Source organism: Thermobia domestica, chromosome 5 (genome assembly GCF_964235325.1).
Source record: "Thermobia domestica chromosome 5, izTheDome1.hap1.1, whole genome shotgun sequence".
NCBI classification, from domain to species: Eukaryota; Metazoa; Arthropoda; class Insecta; order Zygentoma; family Lepismatidae; genus Thermobia; species Thermobia domestica.
This window is the reverse complement of record NC_137458.1, coordinates 304,041,663-304,062,543: the sequence shown is the minus strand read 5'-3', so window position 1 is coordinate 304,062,543 and position 20,881 is coordinate 304,041,663. Positions and strand designations below refer to the sequence as shown.

The 20,881-nt window shown below is 37.5% G+C and overlaps 1 protein-coding gene across 3 annotated transcripts in view; it reads left to right on the top strand.

The window, feature by feature from the left end:
* LOC145686759 (sodium-dependent phosphate transport protein 2B-like) overlaps positions 1-20,881 on the top strand; it is a 104,515-nt gene that overhangs the window by 49,949 nt on the left and 33,685 nt on the right. For all 3 annotated transcript variants that reach the window (XM_081760399.1, XM_081760397.1, XM_081760398.1), the window contains exons 3-6: positions 8,767-8,907; positions 10,927-11,058; positions 14,130-14,321; positions 18,439-18,557. In XM_081760399.1, coding sequence (XP_081616525.1) covers positions 8,767-8,907; positions 10,927-11,058; positions 14,130-14,321; positions 18,439-18,557 — 584 coding nt within the window. The remainder of the gene's footprint in view (positions 1-8,766; positions 8,908-10,926; positions 11,059-14,129; positions 14,322-18,438; positions 18,558-20,881) is intronic.

Sequence of the window (20,881 nt, the reverse complement as noted above, 5' to 3'; positions counted from 1 at the left end):
CATAGTGATACCAACAAAAAAACACTAGTTATATATTTTCACATTACCATGGAAATTGTTTGCAAATTTTTTGTTAAAATGATTGAAAATATTATGAATATTTTGTTACGATGTAAGACATATAATTTGTGTTATAATAATAATAATGATAATAATAATAATAATAATAATAATAATAATAATAATAATAATAATAATAATAATAATAATAATAATAATAATAATAATAATAATAGTCTTACCAATTTTACGACGCTTTTGCAGAAGTATGGTTTTCTGTGTTTATTTCTTCCTCTTTCAATATTTCATCCGAATCATCATATTCGTTGTTATTCGGCAGGTACTCTTCATCTGAAGAAATATCAAGGCATTCAGCGTCAGACTCGGCCTCACTTATGTCATTGAAATTTGCAAGTATTTCATCCAGTGTCATCAGATTCTTGCTCATAATGAGTGTTTGAAATAGCACATCAATCCGAAAATAATGAGATTCTCCTAATCAACAAACTTTCTAAAGTATTACTAACTCCAACTAAACTGACAAAATTGCTGAGAAGCTGGTCTTGAACACGAGGCGGAATGGGAGAGTATTATGAGAAAGGACGGTCGCAAAATAAAGACGCTAGCCAGCAGTGTTGCTACAATGCAACAAAATATCACTAATAAAAGAGGTGGGTCAAAATTGACCCACGCCGCCGTTCTAGTATAATTGTTTGGTATTTCAAAAGGAAACATGTGAATAAGAGTGATACTTAGTACAAATATTTCTTCAAGAGAATGAGTAAAAGTCACAAAAGTTCGATCCGATTCGTAAGAAAATAGAAAAGTTGTTAAAACGTAAAGTTTGAAATAGGTCAAAAATGACCCAGCCGCCGTTCTAGTGATAAACCACTTTAAACAACTGAAATTAACTCGAGGCTAAACTTTAATGTCATGGAAGTTATAAGAGATGCTGGAAGTGATCCCCTTGCAATTGAAGACACAGTTGCACACGTTTCTGCATGTTCTTGAAGACGTTGTGCGTGTTCTTGAAGACGTTATACAACATGGCACTGCATAGTTACTTTCTGAACACCCGGTACATATATGTATGCAATATAAGGAAAACTGTTAGATATCAGATATCCTGCAACGCCATGATGTAACATCTAAGGGCAGTGCCTATGTATCATACGGATAACGTATTCTCCGTACTGATTTCTGTAGTAAACGAGGATTCCGTATATTTGTACAATATACCGTTGTCCGGAGAACGGAATTTTTCTCAATGTAGTTCACCAGATATAAGCAGACCCGTAGCCAGTCCAAAAATGTATGGGGGGGGGGGGCATCCAAACATATTGTAGTTCATTTGCAAGCTTCCGTGAAAATTTTTGGGGGAGGGCAGTAAAAATTTAGGGGAGTGCATGCCCCCTAGACCCATCGTGGATATGGGCCTGGATATTAGGCCTACATGATAATTTTTGACTGAACTATATTGCATCTTTTGATCCAAAAAGAACCAACTTGCAAAACGTTCCACTCAAAATGACCAGAGAATAAAGACCAGAGAATAAAGTTCTTAGAGAATAAAGTCGTTACGCTCATTAGGAGATGATGACTCAAAATATAATGCAAATACTAAACCTTTACAACATAATGCAGTTGGTTTTGTTAACATTCGATAAACGCATAAGATCGAAATTTACAGATAATTCACTGATATAGAGAGTCCGCCAGAAAATGTATACATTCTTTGCAGGCGCGTAGCCAGAATTTCAGAAAGGAGGGATCCTGTGGTCATCACATCAGGGGCTCGATCATTTTAAACTATTTTACTGGAACATATGTTGGTTCGTTTAGGCAGGATTTCGTAGGAGGAGGGGGGGAATGAGAGCAAGACACGAAATACTGAAGGCCCAGGATCTTGATCAATCTAAACTACTTTCCTGGCTTTACTGACAACATATATAATCTATCAAACACACTGTTTGTAAGGACAATAAAATAAAAATATGGTAGAAAGTATTTTAATAAAAAAAACTATGAAGAAATCTCGAGTAAAAGAATTTTTAAAAAGTATTGAAAAAGATTTTACAATATTTGCCGTAAATAATTAATGTTCCTTCCTCTGTTCATTCAAATATAACAATTTTCCTTTCATTATGACCTCGACTATTATATAAAGTACATATCCCTTATTACAAAAAAGTACATATCCAATAATGTCTTGTAAAATATTTTACAATATCTGCGTTCTTTTCTCTGTTGAATCAAATGTGAACAAAACTTTCTTTCTACATAACTTTCTGTTTTTATTATTCCGTCAACTACTGTCTGTTCCAAATGACAGGTTAAGGGAGCAGTAGAAAACTGTTCCTGAAATAACATGTTCGATACTGGAGAAATAATGACAAATGAGGGAAGCAATGACAAAAAAAAAAAAAAAAAATGATTTAAAACGTCCACACTGATACAGAACGGCACTATGCTTTCGAAAGCTTCAAAATTTCCCTGACTATACTTGCCGCGACCTTATCCTGATAGCCGAGATACGCAGCTTCAATTCAGGCGACTCCGCGCACATTACATAGTTCCTCCCGTTACACAAGTAAAACATTACTTAGGAGATCGATTCAAAGAGCTAATTGAGTTCAAGTATATAAATATGTCAATACAAAAACAATACTTAAAATAAATGATACTACATTTATTAGTAAAGGGTTATGAAAATGACGTCACGACTCAGAATCGGAAAGAGAGAAGGAAAGAAAGGAGTGAAAAGCCGGCAGCTAAGATGCGAGTCTCTTGCAAGTGTTGCAAGATTATAAACTTGAAAAATCTTATAACAAAAGCAGAGGACCAGTAAAATTACTTAATTGGTCAATGTTAGAAACCGTCCACAATGGATAGGAAATGGCTTAATATTTTTATATGATATATAAATTAAATAGAGTAACTACCCCGTAAGAAACTTCATTGCCTGCTGATAAATGAAACAAAAGAAATAACGGAACTCACATGTAACTTCTGCAATTTTTGTGCAGAGAGTAACACTGCTCTGCCAAATATCGTCTTCGCGCGTGCGTTAGAGTGGGTACACCCATTCGCGAAGTTGAAAATATGAATGAATCCGAATTATCATCTTCTCAGTATTATCACAAACACGAGGAAGGGAAACCTCTTTAAAGTCAAGCAAAGTAAATTGTCAACAATTTGTACGCTCGACTAAGAGAAAAATATGCAGACAAAACTATTGAAGAAATTGTTAATATGATTGTTGCCGGTTCGCTGTGGTTTACTCAGTGCCAATGTAGAGTTGCTGTGCTTTTAGAAAAAAAAATCGTATTTTTAATTTATTGTGTGGGAGGGTGGCTGCTCGTATGTTTCTGTTTATGATTGACCTTTTCCAGGTAGATATATGAGAATAACTTCATTTCTTATCCTTTCTTACCTTAGTCAATTGAAATGAATAAGCAAAATAGTTTTCATGCTCTCGGGTTTTAATTGTGAGGATTGCAAATACATGACGTGCGAATTTCCAATACATTTATTACTATTGCCGTGTCTTCATGAATTATTAAAACAAATAGACCAAGAAACATATTTTTCGTAAGCGGCAGGAAAAGGACGAGAAATCATCGCTCCGCGCATATAAGCTGAGACTCAGAACAGCGCCAGTTGAAACCCTGGCGGTTGAGAGCCAAACCAAAACACACACATATATACAAAGGCTTCCCTGTGAAAAGGTTCGCGCGCCGACATGTATTAATGCGCTTGTGGTGCGGCTCTCAAGTTAACATTGCGTTTAGTAAATTAGCAGAAATTCTAAGAACTCCATAACTTTTCTAGAAATTTCAAATTCCCTGACTTTTTCAGTATATCCCGCTCATTCGCCACTATGTATTGCAAGTAATACAAATCTCCTCATAAGAAAGAATAACAAAAAGCTTGCTGTTGTTTTTTTTAATTTTTAACACTGATTCTTCTTTTTCTCGTTTCTTTTTGTTTCATCGTTCCTTATTTTTTTATTTCTGGTTTCGAAGGAGGGGGGTCAGGACCCCTGGACCTCCCATTGGCTATGTGCCTGATTTATTTGTCATCCTGTATCAGGACACTGGCATTGATAATAATTGTTCTGAAATTTAAGTATGTTGTAGTATGGCATTTCGCCCAACAGATGTCTGCATTGTCAATCGTTTTCAGTTAAAATTATGTTGTAGTACAGTTTTTCACTCAACAGATGTCGGTACTGTCAGTACGGTTTAGTGCGATAAGAAAACGGCACAAGACAATCAAACGCATTGTTGACAAGTTTGAGCGCATGGAACAATTTGCGATATTCACAAAGGAAGATAGGGAAGAACGCCTACAGCAAGAAATCCTGCTTCGTCGGCTCTCGTGTTGGAAAAATTTGAAACGTTATGAACATTTTGAACATCCAATGTAAATTTATGTTTACTTGAAGGTTTGTAACACATGGTTTGAACAATAATTAAATGTAAGTAAGAAATATGATATATAGTTTTTTTTTTTTTTTTTTTTTTTTAACAGTGTATACATTTTTCTGGCGGACTCTATAGTATTGAAGAAAGTGGGTGACATTTGTAATCCTCGTAATTTGTATATCATGGGAAATTCGGGACCAAAATGGGAATTTCTGCCACTTAAGATGGGATTTTATAACATTTCAGGTTGGCATCACTGTTACCTGTTCATTAACCCTGCATACTGGTTTCATAAGATTGTTTTACGTGCATTAAATATGCCTTTTCGAAAGTTAACATTTATGACCCACATTTCTTTTATGTTAAACAATAAAATCGTAAAATGTTTATAATCTAAAATACGAAGCAAAAATCCAATGCATTTATGACTTGCTTATGCAACTTTATATTTATCATCTTCGTGCATTTTTTAAAATATATAATCTTTATAACTCTCATTGTTATTAATCAAATCTTTTAGTCTGTTGTAAACAATACAATGTTAGTGCACAAATAATATTCGTAATCTTAGCAGAATATGTCGAATAGATAATAATCATTTTACAAAACAATTAGTGCATAAATGGATTAATAAAACAGTTATCAAGTGTGCAATAATGTAAAACGAATGTTTAATAACTTTGCAATTAAGGAAGCGTATAGAGACAATGAAGTGGTTTATGCCACAATTTTCACTTGCCTTTAAAAGTGCTGAAACATATATGTACGACATTAAATTTACAACATAAAACACAATAGTAAACGGTATGTACTAGAAGCAGCTGATAAATACATTGTATTAACATATTAAAAACCTATTTTCATATAGATAATATAATATAATAAATACACAGATTGTTTTTTTTTTTTTTTTTTAATGATTTGGTAAATATGATAGTTATACAGGTCGAATTTATAACGCGCATATTCACGAGCAAAAATAGATAATAAACTAGGGTTGCCATCTGTCCGAAATTAGGCGTAACATCTCGAAGTTTAAGAGAAAAGTCAGCGTATGGCCGGACGATAAATTATTCAACACGTTTACGAAATATGAGACAGTATCGGATCCAGGAGGGACGATCGGGGCGATTGCTTCCCCCCCCCCCGAAGAGGAAACTTTCTTATTTTATATATATAAATACAACCCATCCCAGAGTTTGGACCTCTTAAAGGTAGCTCTAAGTTGCAGTATTCCAACCCACCGCTCCCCAAGAAGTCCGTTCTGGATCCGCCCCTGATAAGAGATAGATATTCTTAGTTATATTTGTAAATTGCGACCCACGATTTTTGTACCTATGACTATTGAAATATTGATATAGTTCTACAGTTACTTTTTTTTTATGCGTTGGCAGCGATGAAATCACCACCAATTATATTCATTGATTAGTTTAATGGTTCATACACCGCAACTTCTGTTCAACTAACCTCCAACAAGCTGACGATTTTCCGTTCTTGTGTTTTTGATAAATGATTCATGATGATGTGTATTTCTTTCTGTTCCATGTACAGTCACGAACATTAATAAATGGAGGTTGGAGCCATAAGAAATAATGGCTTCAGCCTCCATTTATTAATGTTCGTGACAGCACAAATTTAGGTATGCCTATTAGTAATCCGTGACCTGTACATGTTAGGTAAAGTTCCGTTTTAGCCGTACCAAAATGTGGCAGCTCTGAAATACACACTTTACGCGTTATTTTGTCAATGACTCCGGAACAAGTCAACCATTTTTTTTTTTTAATTGTTATCATTATTGAACAAGTTATACGGCAAAAGTTTTTCAGTATAAAAAAACAAATATTTCGTTTGGTTCTATGTTTCCTAACACCACAGAAACGAAAGTGAGTGTGTAACTATCGTCCCAGACACAGGTGCTAACTTGGTTGATTTATCCTATAGTACGGAAGGTATAGCGTCGTTGGCTTTCCGCGAAAAGTTGTAATGACGTTTATGGGGAGGGGCCAGCTTGGTTACTCGTGGCTCGCTTAGCGCAGTAGACGGTTGGTTGTGATTGGCTACTCTCTTACTACACCGCCAGTGACGAGCAGATCCAAGCGCAGGAAGCCAAGGACGTTATACCTTCTGGACTATAACCCTAACTTACCGTAAACATTCACATTTGTTAAATGTCCATACTCTGGAACATTAAATATAACGAAACGAAAAATACCTCTTAATCTAAATTCAACAAATTTGACTAAATACAACATTTTAAAGCTAAAAACAAAAAACGAACAAATAAATAAAAAATGACACTAAAAAAGAACATTTTTAGTCCGTCTCCTGAAGGAGACGATGGTACTCTTCAAGCTGAGTCTGAAATTGGTATTGTGTGATTTCTGTTGTGAAGCTATGGAATAGATATATTTTGTATGTTCTGAATAGCGGATTCAGTGCATACTCTGTCAAAGGTGGGCCCATAATCTATGTGACAAATTTGGTCCATTCCATTTACATTTTCTGTGTTCCAACATAAAAAATATTCTACGGTGCTACCAGCACATTTTGTATTCTGGAATGCTGTACATAACAGTGTAGTTGATTATTCCTGTTGTTATTAGATAACTGTAAAACGGGGAATTTCTATTTCATATCCCATGATTATGCCCGTTAGGCTAAAAGAGACGGACGGTTAAAGACGTCTAATGGTTATGAAAGATTTGTCATTATCATCATCATCATCGTACATATTCTGCATTAATTGGCAGGGCACTTGCTGCAAATAAGAAGCTCCCATGCTCCACGTCTTCCGCTAACCTCTTCGTCTTCACGTATGATTTCCCTGTTTTGATATCATCATCAATTGTGATCTTCTTCGCCCCCTCCCTCTCTTTCCTGCCACCATACCCTCTAGCTCACGTCCCTCATGATACAGTTCCTTCCTAGTCAATTTCCCAACCAGTTTCTCTTCTTCTTTTTCTTCTTCATAATAATAATATCTAAAATTGTTCTTTTCTACCCCACCATTTCTAACACTCTCTTATTCGTTTTCCGCTTGACCCCACTAGTTCTCTCTATTCTTCTCTACATTCACCTTTCGAAACTTCCAGTCTTTTTTTTTTTTTAATCATATTTGCGTAATGTTCATGTTTCTGTCCCATACGGTACAACCTCAGCATTTTATGAGTCTTTTTTCTCAACTCTTTATTCAAAGTCCCGAAAATAGACTTTTCTTCCCTCTATAGGCTTCTTTCGCCATTTGTATCCTTGCTTTTATTTCATGTTTGGACTTTTACTTCATCATTACTAATGATACTATCTAGGTATATCGAAAACTAGTCACTTGTTCTATTTTCTCCCCTCCTACTTCTATATTTGATACCGATTTTTTTATTTCAATCACCATGGCTTTTATCTGTCTAACATTTATTTTCATCCTATATTACGAAGGATTTGTGCAATGAAAATATAAGAAGAAACGGCGGAGAGGCCGGGACACTATGTTATCATAAACTCATATTGTTTGGAATGGAACCAATGACCTCTCTCCCCAGAAACCCACTGAGCTACAGCGACCCCAAATGTAAAACGGAGTATAACATATACGAATTTATAAAGAAAAAAATCTTTCATAACCATTAATACTAACATTTTTCATGTTAAAAAAAAAAAAAGTTGGTATTGTATGTACGTAAAACTCAAAACCTGAGATGTGTTCCATGTTACAACGATCTTCCCTCCCTATTTCGTGCATATACAGTAATTGCATGCATTGTTGTCTAAGGACTGACACCATCATTTGTATGCGTATCTCCATCAGGATTCTGCCACCTACAGTCGGACAATTTGTCCATGCCGACCAGATACCGCGGTCGGATTGCCGGCGCTGGACACTGACGCCTCTTCGCGCGATTTTCGACCGCGACGAATAGTTGCCTTGCCGAGCAGTCGGCGAACAGCCGGAAATGAGCATTAAATGCGTCGGCGCCACCGTCGAAAAGAGGGCGGCATAACGAGTCGGCAGAGGGTCGGAAAGAGCCCTTTATGACTGTTTTGCCGACTCTGACGGTCGGCAACAGTCGGCAAAGAGTTGGCAACGGGCATTTTTTATTTTACGATTTTCGACCGCTTGCCACCTCGGCAAAAGGTCGGAAACTGTGAACAAGTAGATCGTCGTGCCGCCGCGGACAGATGCCGGCTGCCTCCGGCGGCCTGCCATCGTTGACGGCGGCAATCCTTCTTTCCGACCGCGACTACCTGATGGGGATATTATTTATTTTATTTTGAATTTTAAAAAAAAATCAATATTAATTTTAATGAAATTGCTATATTTTTCATATTTATTATTTTGTTTCAGACTTGTCCACGAGGGAGAAAGTGCAGCGAGTGGGGATAACAATACTGAAGTTCATTGCCATAATCACCTTCCTGTATTTCTTTATCTGCTCTTTGGATTTTCTATCAACGGCATTCAGATTGTTAGGAGGAAAAGCCACAAGTAAGTACTCAAATTGAACTTGCATGGTCATCATTTTTATTATATTGCTTAAGTTTTCTTAAAAAGAATATTAAACAAGTTTTTTTTTAAAAAATAAAATGTTAGTATTGTAACAGAACAAAATTTACTACTGAACTTAGCCTACATCTATACCTATTGTCAGGGGGCGCTTCCACAGGTGGGTCCACCGGGTTCAAACCTGTCAAAACCTCCTAATTCAACGTACATTTGTACACTTTCTAAATAAAACTATATTTGTTTAACGAGGAAACGATTGATGAAATGAAAAGAAATCTTTAAGTTTACGTCTCACGGTTATGCCGGTCAGGCTAAAGGAGACGGTGAAGATGAAAGATGAGTGAATTGGTGGAATGAAGAAAGTGGGAGGAAACGGGAGAACCCCGAGAAAACCCACGAGCACGGTGTTTGTCCACCACAGGAAGCGATTGATGTAGCATGAAAACGTGATCTTTAGGGATTGACACGAGTCGAGTCAAAGACAATTTTCTCGAGTCGAGTTCCGAGCTGAGTCACTGCTTTTGAGTTTGATAAATGGCTCGCTCGTTCAGCTTGTTTCAACTCGTTTTGAAATTATGGTCTGGTTAGACTGTAAAGCGAAAGCCATGAGAAATGTAAGCAGTAATGTGGAATACTTTTAGTGTTGCTCACAACAGTTGACACTATTCGCACATCGTCTCGTCTCGATAACGAGACGACAATAGATTTTTATAACGAGACAGCCTTAAATGTCGTAAGTATATAATGTAGTTCTTACTATGAAGGCTGAGACTTGCACGGTTAAATCATTGTGCCCAAGCAGAAGCCCAACCCAGGTAGTGATGTCAACCGGCTCAGATCGGTTCAATTGAGCGAACAGCTCGAGCCGGCCGGGTGGGATGAGCCACCGATTCGGCTCAGGTGAGCAATGTTCTCGAGCCAACTACGTTGAAACGAGTCCATCGGCTCGGTTCGACTCGGCTCAATTGAGCCGATGACTCGAGCCGGCTCGGTTGGGAAGAGCCATCGATTTCGCTCAATTGAGACAACAGCTCCATTGAAACGAGTCCATCGGCTCGGCTCGACTCGGCTCAATTCAGCCGATGGCTCCAACCGGCTCCTTTGGGGTAAGCTATCAGCTCGGTTCGGTTCGGCTCGGGTGAACCATCGGCTCGAGGCTCGGCTAACTTCTTGATTCGCCTCGATAGTGAATGAGCTGTGAGCCGACCGCTCGAGCCGTTGGTATCAGTATTAAAAGTACCCTGTAAAATCATTATCAAATTATATTCTTACAAGAAGACAGCTATAGATATGCGACAATCATTTTGGACATGAGTGTACATTTTTAAATTGTATACTAAACAGTGCATACACTGAAAGTCATTGTTTTATTGAGTCCGTAAATAATAAATTTCAGTAATAAATTTTGTTCTATTACAGTGCTAACATCTTTATAAACAAACCTGTTTAATAATAATAATAATAATAATAATAATAATAATAATAATAATAATAATAATAATAATAATAATAATAATAATAAAGATTTTTGTAGTTATACCACCGAAGTAGGACTGATTTTGAAGATAATGCAAAGAATAGCTGTATGAGGCTTACTCAGTTAACCAATAGTATAAGGAATATACAGCGAAATAGGCAAAATATATGGATTAAGTATATTTTGCTGAAATTGAAACAAAAAGTCCTGAAATAAACTTCGGCACTGTCAGACCCGCAACCAGTCTCAGAGGTTTGGGGGGGCCCATGAATATGTTAGGGGGGCAAGTTATTAAAAATTCTCCTACAAATTGTTTTTTGTATTAATAATAACATTTTGTGTTGAGGTCTGGAGGGGCCACGAAAAGTTTATGAGGGCCTGGCCCCCCTAGCCCCCTCTGGTTGCGAGCCTGGACACTGTCATTTTTATTGTATCTCCAACATTATGAAATAGTCATTTTGTCTATAACATCCAGTCTCTAGTAATGAAGATTAATATTTCATGTCTTTTGTTCTTAATTTCAGGCAGCGTATTTCAGAACAGCGACATTTTGAGGAACCCTGTTGTAGGTGTGATGATAGGAGTGTTGGCCACTGTTCTTGTTCAAAGTTCTTCTACCTCGACGTCAATTGTAGTCAGTATGGTAGCTGCTGGATGTAAGTACATTATACTTAAATATACATTAATTTATGTTCATAAGCTGTAGTGAGTAGCGTTATTCATGAGACGCGATTTAGGGCAATCTCGTCTCGAAAAGTGTCGTCCAAGTGCCTTCTCTGCTCGAAAAGCGTGCTTTTTTCAATTGGAAGACTTCTTTCTAGTCTCGAAAAGTGTATCTTTTTTTAATTGGAAGAGTTCTTTCTCGTCCCGAAAAGGTTATGCTTTTTCAATTGGAAAACCTCTTTGTCGTCTCGAATAGTATATCTTTTTCCATTGTAAGACCTCTTTCTCGTCCCGAAAAATATATCTTTTTCAATTGATAACCCTCTTTCTCGTCTCGAAAAGTGTATCTTTCTCGAGAAAAATCCTGTCTCATTTCGTCTCATGGGCTACATTAGTGGCGAGACGTGCAGAAAAATTACACATGAATATATGACAAAAAATATTATAAACTCAAGAAAATTTTGAAAAGTTAAAAAAAAAAAACTACAGACTACTTTTCCATTTCATGAATAGATAACATGCTTTTAATGGCTTTCGTGTTACGAAAATAACTTTGTGTGTGTCTTTCCTCAAATGTACCGTATCTTTGTGTTTACAGTGTGAACGAATTGGGTAGGCATGGCATATTGGTAGTAACTTAAGATGCCGAAAATCATACCATCATAATTTTTTTTTAAAAAAAAAGAAAAACTAAGCTGTACAGTTAGTTGTTGACTTACAACTGCCCGCACTTACAACCAATTGTACACGTTAGGTTAGATGGTTACTATTATTATGCAGAGAAATAATAAGATAATCACTCCTATTTATAGCCTAATACAAAAACATCTCAGTCTGTGAGTAGCGGTAATATGCAAACTTCAAGACATTTAAGAGTACGGGTTGCATAAAAATCTAGGGGAAATATATAGATATCCTTAACCCTTATTATAAATACAAGATATACCTTCAATGTGTCAATGACACTGACTCCCATTGACGCCATGAGATATCCTGGCGTGCTGCCAGACGAGTCAAAGGCTAATAATAATACCGGTTGATTTTTTTAAACTCAGGGATTTTATTTGGGTCTAGAATTTCTAACTCAAGTCCGATTTTAGTGCGGTTTGTGGCAAATGATCAAAGAAAGATGGGGGGGATTTATGGGACTATGTTTACTGGTTTAAATTCATCCGAGGTAATATCGGCCCCGCCTCAAGAAAAACACATAGAAGCTCGAAACGACACGATAGATGCTACTGGCCCTGGAGAAAGTAGCACTGTACCTTCTCCGACTAGTCCATCTTTAAACAGAAATTCAGTTGCATTTTTAAGTACATTTGTGCAAGTTCACAAATATATCTTGGAGTATTTATGTGAAATTACGACTTACTTGTTAATGACAAAACAAAGGCTAAAGATCATGGAGATTCCTCTGCATTGATATTTAAAAAATCGATATTCGTGATAAAAATAATTGGAATTTATCAGACTGCACCGGAGTGTATGTATAACTTATTTTCATCATAGTAAATAAGGGTCAATTGGGACATGTTGAGTTTTGAACAATTTATGGGAGGAAGAGGGACATATGATATAAATCAGGGGCTGTTCCGGACAAACCGGGCGTCTACTCTAATCTACCAGCGATGATAAAACACTTAGCGGCCTGTGCATCCCAATTTTCGGCATCCGCCCAGAGTCGTGAGGTAAATTGGGGAGCCACATGAATAAAAGACATGATAGCGCCTGATACACCTGTTCGACATAGAGCAACGTAACGCACTGACCACGTGTTCGTCATTAGACTGGACGTAGTTTAGCCGATCGCTAAAAGATGGCGTTGGAGTGGGTAAGCTCCAGAGGGCTGTCACACATTACAAAATACTTATGATTGTGATATTCGAACCCATAGGGACTTTTAATACGAATATTATGTGCCTAAACTGTAATTTTACACATAGATAGGATCTACATATGATGTATAAATTCTGAAAGGTAGTGTTAACCCTTTAATGCACTATTTTTTCCGATCAAACTGATTTTTTTTTTTAATTTGGAGTGATTTTTGTGTAGGAAACAAGGGATTTTTTAAAAACAACTAATGCAAATAATATGTGGTTTATGGGATATTTTATGGTGTTTGCATATAGGGTCTATGCAAAGTTATGCATTGACATCTGCAAAGTCCACTAAAACCAGATAGAACCAATAAAACGCGACAAATATCAACGTACTTGCATTTTTGCATTCTCTACACTTCTGTCTAACACAGAAAAAATCAACAGTTCAAAACGTGTCCACATAAACGAACAAAGAAAGCTCAAAGATAACAAGATGGCAACTCCGAGTGCAGCAAAGTAAGACAAAGAGTCCAACGCTGTCTTACTGTGACATCTAGCGGGAAACTCAGAACTTCATTAGGGAAAAGGCATTTTATCTGATACGCAAAGGTGCTTTTCTATGTCGGAACTTTATGGTGCAATACAACTTAAAAGCAAACTTTGCATATATGCAAAGCTGTGCGCTAAGTCTGTGGCTATTTGGGAATGCGTTTTCGAAGCGTTACCTCCCTAGAGCGAACGCGACCAAGGTGGCTATTTGGTAACTTTACTTTTGCCAGAATTATAAATCATACTGTGAGCCAGTCAGGGTTTCCAGGTCTTTTTTGCCAAGTCCAGGTCTATAATAGCAGAGTTCCAGTACTCTGCACAAAGCATCTTCTAAACAGCTGTTTCTTGCTTTAAAAAAAAAAATCCCCTTACCTGGCAACACGTCTTTGCTTTTTTTCCCTTCCTTTTGACATCTTTTAAACAGCAGGCGGTCTGTTGTTTCGAAACGCACCAAATACGCTCGAGCTGACATTTTCTCCGCGTTTTTATTGCTTTCGCGTTTGTGATTAGCCATCCACATTTAAATACATGGTCAGCGTATTCCAACCGTACGCAAGAGAAATAAAATCGCTTTGCAAACGCTGCAAATAGCCGGAGACTAAAGGGTTAAGCTTTATTCAACATCTAGTTACTTGCAACGTACTTTATTATTTTCCTATGAACTAATTCATATGTTAATTATTTTCTTTTAGTCATCGATGTACCTGCAGCCATTCCAATTGTAATGGGCGCCAATGTAGGAACGTCTGTAACGAACACAATTGTTTCGTTAACGCACGCAGCTGATCGAGCGGAGTTCGAGCGAGCTTTCGCTGGAGCCACAGTGCATGACATGTTCAACTGGCTGACAGTCATTATTCTTCTTGTGATTGAAGTTAGCACAGGTTAGTTACAATTCTATCCAATAGAAAAGGAGTGTTATGTATAGAAAAATTAAAAAAGGAGGAAATTAGAGAAGCGTCCTGTTTTTGGGAGATAAATGGTTACTGTAGTCTCAAAAAAGCTCTTGAACACATATTAAAATAAGGTAATATCAAGGGATGCATCCAAGCTGACAATAGTTCGTCAATTTTTTTTAAGAACTCCACTTTTCTTGATTTTCAATATTGCCTAAGGCATTCGGCATTCTTATTTCTATGGCGCATGCCCAAATAATTGCATACAGATTGATAATACGCATAGAAACTGATTTACCATAAAAACGATTATTCATGCAAAAGGTACAGTGAAACCTGTGCTAGGTAGCCACTACAAGCTATAACTGTATCTATTCCTTGTCAGGGTAGGGCAGGGCGTGGCTGATGGAGCCATAAAGGAAGTGTGGGAATGTGTTCGCACGGAGCAGGCGCGAAGCGACGGTGGGAATGCGTAAAAACTGTTATTCATGCGAGAAACACAGATCAGTCACCACTAGAAGAAACAGTTTGGTCGTATTTGTATGCATTTGCCTGGTTGAATGAGGAAAAGCCAGCAAAACCTCACTGAGGATGGTTGGTCTGAAAAAGCTGTTATCCTTTTTCGACAGTGTCCCCACCGGGATTCGAACCCGGGACCGCTCACACCAGAGGTGAGAGCATTAGCAATTACACTACGCGGGACCACAACAAAATGGGGGTTTTCATTTTCAGTTCTTTTCATGCAGTTAGTTAGTTGCGTATTATTAATGCGTATTATTACGGACTTAAAAATACTTTCTAGGTTAGTTGCATATTATCAGCGGCGCCGATCTCTGTACAACTTTGGAGGAGTCAGATATGCATGCTTCGTTATCATATGTTGTCTACTAAGACACCAATAATGATTTTTAATAGAAATACGGAATTCCAAGTAAACTTTCTTTGGGGTCCGGGTCCGTCATCCCCCCCCCCCTCCAGGATGGGCACTTGTGGATATTGTACGCGATTTTTTCCCCCTGAAAGTTAATGATTGGGAAAATTAAAGGTACAGCTTATACACGGGAGGTTATGGTATGTGAAATGAGGGAAAGCACTTAAGAAAAGTATGCTATACACGAAATAAAGCGTTATTAAGAGAATAAAAATGACTAGTTTAATAAAAAAACACTATAAAAGAAAGAAAAAAATTAACAATAAAATGTCTATAGCCTAATGGAAAGATAACATTACAGTATCTTATTTTGTCGTTTAGATACAAAGAAGAAATTCTATAACGTACTTTCGATATCGAGTATTTGAGAACTAAATGCTTCGTGTGGAATTTAGAAAGTATGTCCCAGGGGCGGATCCGGGGGGGGACGATCGGGGCGATCGTTTCCCCCCAGAAAAGAAAACTTTCTTATTTTATATATATAAATAAAACCATCCCAAAGTTTGGAGCCCTTAAAAGTAGCAGCATGACAACCTACCGCCCCCCCAAAGTCGGTCCTGGATCCGCCCCTGGTATGTCCTTGGCTTTTTTTCTTTCAAATATTTAGTAGGTAAGACTAGATAGCAAAAGAAGTATTTAACGCAAACTTTGTTTTGCAAAGTGTTAGGTAATTTGGAAACATGTTGACTGTCATCTACTGAAAGAGATCTTCAGACTCCTAATATACGTACGTTGTATTTATTACATATGACATCAAGATAGCGAGCCTTACAAGATTGTAATGTTAGTATAAAAACGTCCACCCGTCATCTTAATTCGCTGCTCCTCACGACAACTTGTGAACGAAAGCGAATTTTTGATCTTTTTTCAACAGATTGCGAGAGTAATTATTTCGGCGATGCTAGTCCGTTAAGATCTGTGCGAGTAACAGTGGCTATTCATTTCCGTTTAAAATCTATAACATTCCCTAGTTACAATGCAACCTGCACAGTAGCAAAGAAATGCCGGTTGCCTCTATTTGAAGGATATCCAGTATATCTACTAATTATCTCGACTAAGGTTGTTAATGAAGTGAATTCGTTAATATCTTCACAGGTAATAATGGCTATCTATGTTCCGTTTAAAATCTACGACATTCCCTAGCTTTTATGCATCCTATACAGTAGAAAAGAAACGCTGGTTGCATATACACTAGACTCTAACTAATCCGGCCCTCAGTAGTCCGGACTCTCAGTAATCCGGCACACATCCAACTAAAAATACATGCACAATGAATTATCATGCGCATGCGCAACAATGCTTAGTAGCTTAGTTAAACAATGCTTTATATACTGTACGTATTCGAAATTGTAGCATTCTTTCCAGACACTCAATAATCCGGCACCCACATATGCCAGGAATGCTAGTCTAGTGTATTTAAAGGATATGCTGTTTTTCTTACTGTAAGTATCGCATGTTGACCAAATTCGTTAATGAAGTCAATCTGTTAATATCTTGGAGAATAATGGTAGCTATTCACGTTCCATTTTCTAGAATTCTAGAAGTTACACATCGCGCCGTTAGATGGAAGCAAACATCAGTGTTTGATATCTACCGATCCTTCTTATTATCTTTTGCAGAGTTTATTCAGTATTGTTTTTGCTGGGTTGCAAAGTATTCAGTGATATATCGCTTATCACAAGAAAAAGATTCCTGATTCGATATAAGGTATGTTCGGAAAGTAATGAGACTGGATCAAGCAAATAAAATTTATTAGTCCAATAGGTACAAAACTGTTAAAATTCTTCGAAATATTCTTCTTGGCCATCGACATACCATTGTCAGCGCGATTTCCACACAGCGTACGCCTCCTGAAAGTCAGCTTTCGACAAACCTCCTCAGAACACCCGTTCTTGTTGCTCGGATGGCCAAAGGTTTACGAAAACCTGAAAATTGGGAAAATTAAAAAATAATAGATTTAGAATTAGAAAATAATTATAAGTTAAAGTTGACACAATCAGAATTAAGATTACAGAAAAATTACAAATTACACTACACGTAATACCGTGAGAATTAACATTACAAAGAAATTACAAGGTAAACTAACATTTTACGAATTATCTTTACCGATTAATTATAAACATTAATGCCATGACAATTAAGATTAAAGACTAATTGTAAGTTAAACTAACCACAATACAAACTTGAACACGTTAACAGTTGATTTGTTGATTAATTAATTGGAATTTAACGTCCTGTTTCAGCACCGGGGCCATATGAGGCAGAACTTACTGTTATAAGTGGATTCTGAACCAGTACGCAGTTTCGTACTTAAGGCAAGTAGCCCTAAAGAGAATCGATCTAGGAACCACGTAAACTAGTCTCCAGTGCCCCTTTAAGCAGCGAGGCTATGTGAGACGTGGACCTACAGTTTAACATGGGATCCGAACCACATGAGGACCCACCGGGAATCGAACCACGATAAAGGCGTGTACGCTACCCACTTAGCCATGAGAAAGCTCTCTGTCACAAAGTAGTACAGTAGCATGTCAACTGATATTTTTTAGCATCAACAAGCTGATTGTTACAGGCAAGTTATAGATTAATGTTGGTTTAAAGGGACGAGTTTTGCCGATAGATGGCAATACAGTCTTCGTATCTCTTCCATGTATTTTTTTTTTTACCGTTGACAAAAATTCACGATTCTTCTTTCAAATTTCAACCTACAGACTTCAATTTTTTAGTAAAGAAACTTCATAATCTGTCGAAGGCAATAATCCGTGCCGATTTTTTATTTAGAAATTTCTTCATTGTTGAAATGGCTTGATTGTTGAAATTGATATCCAAACCTTTAACAATGGAACTGTTTCGACAATGAAGACAATTCTGAATAAAAAAAATCGGCACGGATTGTTCCCTTTAATAGGTTATGAATTTCCTTATCTAAAAATTTGAAGTCTCTACGTTGAAATTTGTAAGAGAAATTGTAAATTTTCGTGAAAGGTAAAAAATACATGGGAGAGATACGAAGACTGTAGTGACATCTATCGGCAAAACTTGTTCCTTTACATTAACCTTAAGTAAAAAATATATTATTAATCATATTAAATTAACCATAAAATCAGAATATTTTTTGTTGTCTAGACTTATATGTAATATTGTATTAAATTACTATTTCTTCTTAATTTTTTAAAGGATATCTCCAGTACACAACCGACGCCATCGTCAGCTCTTTTAGTTTGAAAACTGACAAAGGGAAGAAAATAGATCTTCTGAAGAAAATAACTCATCCATTCACAAATCTCATTGTTCAGGTGAGTCTTATAAGTATACATAGTCGGCTCAAGACATCACTGTAGGGGACCGCGGTGGCTCAGTGCTAGAGCGCTCACTTCTGCTTCTTGCGGTCCTTGGTTCGATCCCACTTCATGTCAAGTGGGCTTTGTGGTATACAAACACCATGTACGTGGATTTTCTCGGGGTTCTCCCGTTTGCTCTCAATTTCTTCATTCCACTATTTCATTCATTTCTCATAATCACCGTCTCCTTTAGCCTCACTGGCATAATCGTGGAACGTAAAACTCAGAAATTTTATTTTATTTTCATTTTTCAAGACCACTGAGGAACTAGTGTGTGAACTATCCAAATATCAATCTTTCACAACCTCCGGTACTTGCACAATCATTTTTGGAGAAGCTGTTTGGTAGTAATTGATCACTTTACCTACCTCTCTAAAACTTAGTATGAAAATACTGCAGCATACTTAAACATGGATATTTGGATAGTTCACATATCAGTTCCTTAGTGATGTGTTGACCCGACTACGATGAACATCGCATGAAGGAAACAGATTTGCTTGATATTAATATTCCAACTATTTTTTTCCATACATAATTTCTCACAATCATTATTTTCGGTGCAGTGGCGTAACTAAAGGCATGGAGACACCCTACAGACAGCGTGGAGTGGGGCTCCTTCTCTACGTCACACTTCACGATTTGGGGCCCCTTGATGGTTTGGGTTCCCCGCAATATGGGGTCTGCGGAGCCTTATTTACGCCCCTGTTTCGGTGTTATTTGCATATATGTTTTAGTCATCAATAAATCTGTCATCAGAACAGAAAAAAAAAGACAATAAATAAATAAATAAAGTTATTGGCGTTTACTGTTTCCGCTGAACAATTTGGTCTAATACTTGTCTTTGACAAAATCTAATTCAAGTTGTAACTGATGCTAGCTAACAAAATGTATACGTGTGAGGGAGACGGATGATTTAGGCAAGTGAATGATGATAGAATAATTGGTAAAATGAGAATGGAGGAGGAAACGGGAGTACCCCGCGAAAACTCACGGACACGTTGTTGTCTACCACAAACTTACTTGGCCGGAAATCGAACCAAGAAATCCACGCACTAAAGGTAAGCGCCACCGGCCACTGGGCCACCGTGTTCCCCTGATTCAAACAATTTGGTTCAATAATAAATAAATAAATAAGAGCTAACAGTAGTCAAAACCTGACTTTTTGCTGATTTATACTATTCACTGAGCGTCACTAATAATAACTGTTTTAGGCCTAGATGTTTTAACAAAATTGGGTGAATCATTCATAAATAATGTTGAAAGTAAGGGTCCAAAATTTAATCCCTGAGGAACCTCACATCAAAATTCTAACGGCTATTTCTTAGAAATGAATCTTCAATGTAGAACATGGAGTTTTTCTAAATATGAGATACACTCTGTTCAGAATGCGTAAAAACATTTTCAGGTCGGACACCTTGAGTGAGGTTTTCCTGGGTTTTCCTCATTCACGGCACGCAAATTCCGGAAAGGTACCTAAGTTATAGATCCCAGACCGCTCCCTTCCTGCCCTTTCCTCGGATAGTGTGGTGCAAGATAATAAAAGTGCTCAAAATCAAAGAAAAGCAGTTTCTTTTCTTTTCTTTTCTTTCCTTTTCTTTCTTTTTCTTTTTTTCTTTCTTTCTTTTTTTTTTTTTTTGAAAATTTTCTTACGCTTCGCGCCAACCATGGTGGCGCTTTGCAGCTTGTTTGTAGACCTAACTCATGTACGGAGTAGGGATGGCCGGATCCGGATCTGGCCGGATCCGAAGATCCGGATCTGATTGGGTCCGGATCCTTTGGATCCGGATTTCGGATCTGGATCCGGATCTCGGATCTGGATCCGGATCTCAGATTTCGGATCTGGATCCGGATCTCGGATCTGGATCCGGATCTCGGATTTCGGATCTGGATCCGGATCTCGGATCTGGATCCGGATCTCAGATTTCGGATCTGGATCCGGATCTCGGATCTGGATCCGGATCTCGGATTTCGGATCTGGATCCGGATCTCGGATTTCGGATCTGGGTCCGGATCTCGGAACTGGATCCGGATCTCGAATCTCGGATCTGGATCCGGATCTCGAATCTCGGATCTGGATCCGGATCTCGAATCTCGGATCTGGATCCGGATCTCGAATCTCGGATCTGGATCCGGATCTCGAATCTCGAATCTGGATTCGGATCTCGGATCTGGGTTCGAAATTCGGATCTCAGATTTTGATTCTTATCCAAACCCACATCTCACCCAAATTATGATAAACTTGAATATCTAAAATTCGCCGAAAGTAATTTAATGAAGTC